The sequence below is a fragment of the Sitophilus oryzae genome, unplaced genomic scaffold (assembly GCF_002938485.1).
Source record: "Sitophilus oryzae breed Bouriz unplaced genomic scaffold, Soryzae_2.0 scaffold_551_pilon_pilon, whole genome shotgun sequence".
Taxonomy (NCBI): Eukaryota; Metazoa; Arthropoda; class Insecta; order Coleoptera; family Curculionidae; genus Sitophilus; species Sitophilus oryzae.
This window is the reverse complement of record NW_022147142.1, coordinates 1,945,425-1,950,003: the sequence shown is the minus strand read 5'-3', so window position 1 is coordinate 1,950,003 and position 4,579 is coordinate 1,945,425. Positions and strand designations below refer to the sequence as shown.

The 4,579-nt window shown below is 34.5% G+C and overlaps 1 protein-coding gene across 1 annotated transcript; it reads left to right on the top strand.

Annotated features, from left to right (window-relative positions):
• Positions 1 to 1,832: 1,832 nt before the first annotated feature.
• LOC115887048 lies at positions 1,833 to 4,579 on the top strand. The gene is made up of 2 exons (XM_030906370.1): positions 1,833 to 2,202; positions 3,787 to 4,579. The coding sequence occupies exons 1-2, from the start codon at positions 1,833 to 1,835 to the stop codon at positions 4,512 to 4,514; spliced, it is 1,098 nt and encodes a 365-aa protein (XP_030762230.1). The 3' UTR covers positions 4,515 to 4,579.

The window sequence follows — 4,579 nt, the reverse complement described above, 5'->3', positions numbered from 1 at the left end:
GAGTTGAAAAAAAATATGCAAACATCACTAGGGAAGTTATTAATATATACCTAAAACTGTGTGAAACCTGCCAATTAAAGAAAACTGCCCATAAAAAAGGAATTATTGTTAAGCCTATTTTAAGTAAACTTATGAATTCGCGATGCCAAGTGGATCTAATATATATGCAGACTGAATCCGACGGAGATTTTAAATTCATTTTGAACTATCAAGATCATTTGAAGAAATTCTGTGTATTACGCCCAATGAAAAGTAAAACTGCTGCAGAAATAGCAAGAAACCTGGTAGAAAATTTCTGTTTATTTGGGGCGCCATCCATTCTGAGTTTGCTAATCAAGTAATAAATAATTTAAAGTGTCAGTGGTCCAATTTAAAAATTGTGCATGGGAAGCCGCGTCACTCTCAAAGCCAAGGTTCTGAGGAACGTTGTAATCGAGATGTACGAGATGCTCTTATATGTTGGATGTCGGATGAAAATACTAGGCACTGGGCTAACGGATTATGTTGTCCAATCAAAAAAGAATAGAAGGTACCACAATGCAATTAAGAGATCGCCTTATGTGGCCATGTTTGGGTGTCCCCAAAGAAATGGCCTAGAGGACCCAGAGTTATGACCTGGGTTAAAAATCAATTGAGTACCCCAGAATGAGAAGTAGGTAAAAACCATTTTTTACCAAAAGCGGGTTTTGCCTGATTTCCTTTCATATACACCCAATACAACTCTTAGATCGAGAACTAGACATAACCGCTTAATAGTTTTGCCAAAGGATGGCGCAAATATATATCCGATTCGGCAATTGAGAATGAAAATTAGGTATATCCGGTTTTTACCCAACTGTCATTCTCATATTTTCGTTTATTTACGTTTGACGTTTAATTATGGCGGACAGAGAGAGTGATCCCGAGATAATGAGCGACGATTTAGATAATAGTGATAGTGTTGAAAGTGATACCGAGAGTGATGAAATTATTGAAGAGAACAAAACAAGGAAGAGAAAAAAAATAAAAGTCTCTGGAAAAGTGTTCAGAGGAAACGTAACCTCAAAGCGGACTGGCATACATTTCCACAACCGGAAGAAATGTCCCTGCAAGGCAGGGTTATGAATGTAGCTGCAAAAATCAATGCACAAGTAAAATATCATTCGAAGAAAAAACAAGCATTCTTAGCAAATTCAACGATTTGGCTGTTAAAAATGTGCAAGATTCTTACCTATTTAGCCTAATAACTGTGAAGTCTGTTGCAAGGTAGCTAGATACTTCGGTATTTAATGTTTAAACTATTTAATATGAATAAAATAAATAGGAAAAAAAAACAAAACAAAACAAGGGAAATTTCCAATTTTTTTTTCAGAAGACGACCAGACATTATGAGAAAGCGGCTACGTGAAAAAGGTAATTCGAATGCAAATAATGCTGTGTCCGATGCCGATTTGATTGAAGCATCAAAACGAAACTCATCTTTTCATTACAAGGTAAGAACTTTTAGGAGGTATTGGCCGGCCGATTGTACTATGTTATTAACATAGTTTTTTATGTCGTAGGTAGGTTGTATTAGCATCAGTACGCGAACAAATTGTTTGCAAAAAAGCTTTCGCGGGACTTCATGGCATCAAGTTTGGTAAATTGATCGAATAGGGCTAGCAAAGAAAAATAATTCCACTCCTCCGATTGACAAAAGAGGTTTATCAGAAGGATCTAGGGCACTAAAAAAATCAGAAGACCAAATCCGACAAATTACGTCACATATAAATTCGTTTCCCGTTCGCATCTCTCACTACACCAGAAATAAATCCGGAAGAAAATATCTGTCGCCCGAATTGAGTGTCATGAAAATGCACCAGCTGTATGTTGAAAGGTATGAACCTAAAAAATATATTCAATGGAAAGCTGATAAGACCACAAAGTTTGAAATAAACTATGAATTTTACCTTCACATATTCAACAGTAAATTTAATCTTTCGTTTGGAAAACCTAAAATGGATGTCTGCAATACATGTGACAAATTCAAAAATCAAATAGATGTGGCGGAAAATCCTGAAGAAAAATCTAGATTAAATCGAGAGCACTCTCTACATCTAGCTAAAGCGCAAAAATTTTATGACGATCTGAATCAGTTAAGTAAAAAAGCTAAAACGGACGAAACAGTGGATGTTATCAGCTTCGACTACCAGCAAAACTTGCCAGTACCAGTACTACCGATAGGTGACGTTTTTTATAAAAGGCAGCTATGGGTTTTCAACCAATGTTTTTATTCGGCAAAAACGGGTAATTCCCATATGTACAGGATGGGTCAAATTCGACGCTTTTAAATGGAAACACCCTTTTCTATAGGAGATAGACAAAAACTAATATCGGTATCTGGAGCTCAATTTTTGTTAAAAACATGATAGTGAAAACCGCATATCGATATCTGTTACTGTCTCGGAGTTACGGGGTGTTTTTCAAAAATATGCATTTTTAACAAATCGCTGTAACTTTTTTGCTATGGAAAATTTTGTATTTTTATTAAAACATTTCCAAAGCACCTTTTTACGTAGAATTTAATGGTTTAAGTATAATTTTTTTAAAATTAATAATTTAAGAATTATCAACTGAAAATTTGATTTTTTATACGAGACACCCTGTATATCTTTAATTTATTGAAAATAATTTAAAATTACCTTTCTAAAAATATAACACACTTGATATTTTGCTTGATTCCTCTTCGAGATATAGAGTATACAAAAAGTCGCCCGATTTAATTAAGTAGGCTTTGAATGGCACCGGCTGTAATGCAAAAAAATTCTAGCTGTGAGCATCAATTAAAACGAAAATAATATTTGCTATGAGAGATGCAGAATTTTATAACAATTTAAAATATATTTAACCAACATCAACACATTTAAACTATATCTGATAACAATAAAAATAAATAGCAAACCAAGACATGAGATTTTGCTGCAAGTGTTCGACCGTCTTCTGTTATATCGAGCATCTTCTGTTATGGACAGATGGGGTCGTTTCTGAACATTTCTCGCGGAATTCTTTAACTCAGTGGAGGTGAGAGAATCCCTCTCATAACTGCTAAGTATTTCTAATTCTTGCCTAGATTATACGGAAGAATAAGGAACCTTTATTCTTCCGCAAATATATCCATAGGATTGGATCCATGGGCACTAAGTCAGGTTAGCTATTCAATTATTCTTGAAATTGGCTGCAAAACTTTGCTGATAACTTCAGCGTTCTGAGGCGGTGCCTCTTCTTGCTGGAAAAATATGGTTTCGAGTTCCATTAAGGGCATATCATCAATAAGGGGTCAAAAGCCTACTAGCTAAAAGGTGCGAACTTTTAAAAATTCTGTATTTCGAAGGGGATTATAACAAAATATCAAGTGTGCTATATTTTTGGAAAGGTAATTTTAAATTCTTTTCGGTTAATTAAAAATATAGAGGGTGTCCCAAAATTAAAATAAATTTTTCTGTTGATAACTCTTAAATTATTAATTTAAAAAAAAATATACTTATACCATTAGATTCTATGTAAAAAGGTGCTTTGGAAATGTTTTCATAGAAATGCAAAATTTTCCATAGCAAAAAAGTTACAGCGATTTGTTAAAAATGCACATTTTTGAAAAACACCCCGTAACTCCTAAACGGTAACAGATATTGATGTGCGGTTTTCACCATCATGTTTTTGATGAAAATTGAGCTCCAGACACCGATATTAGTTTTCGTCTATCTGCTATAGAAAAGGGTGTTTCCATTAAAAAGCGTCGAATTTGACCCACCCTGTACATATACAACGAAGTCGAAGGGGAAAAAGGCGCGAATGAGACAGTATCTTTTTTAAAACATTATGTTGACAGTGTTATTAATCCTTCTGTTAAGACGCTGTACATCTTCACGGATAACTGTGTTGGACAGAACAAGAACATGGTTGTTGTTCAGATGTTATCTGCTTTGGTCGCAACTGGAAGGTTTAATATAATATACCACCGATTTCCTGAAAGAGGTCATTCATTCCTTCCTTGTGATCGTAAATTTGCCCTTGAAAAAGAAAAACGCAAGGTTACATACCTTTACTTGCCGGAAGAATGGTACTCAAAAGTAGCAAGAACATCACAGACTTTTTTAGTTGTCAATATTCTTCCAAAAATGATTCGGGACTTTCGTTCATATTTTCAACCTTTTTTTAAAAAAACCATAAAAAACTTTACAATCACAAAATACAAAACTTTTAAATATGAGGAAAAAAAAATCACAGTTTCTGCATGTCACAACATTGATACTCTAAATCGAACATTCATTGCCTTCAAACCAAACGCAGATTTAATTGCGTTAAAGGAATGGACTGTACCCCAGCTCTACATTACGAAACTTCCAGTAAATCCAAAAAAACTTCAAAACCTAAGAGAACTCCTAGACTTCATTCCTCTAGCATATCACGGATTTTATGTTTCTTTGGAAACTCAAGACGGGGGAGAGCAACAGCAGGGGGAAAGTGAAACCGAGGCATCCGACAGCAGTGATGAATGAACAGGAAAAAATTAAAAGTTGTATTTTTGTATGTTTTGCGAATAAAGAATGAAAACTAGGTATAT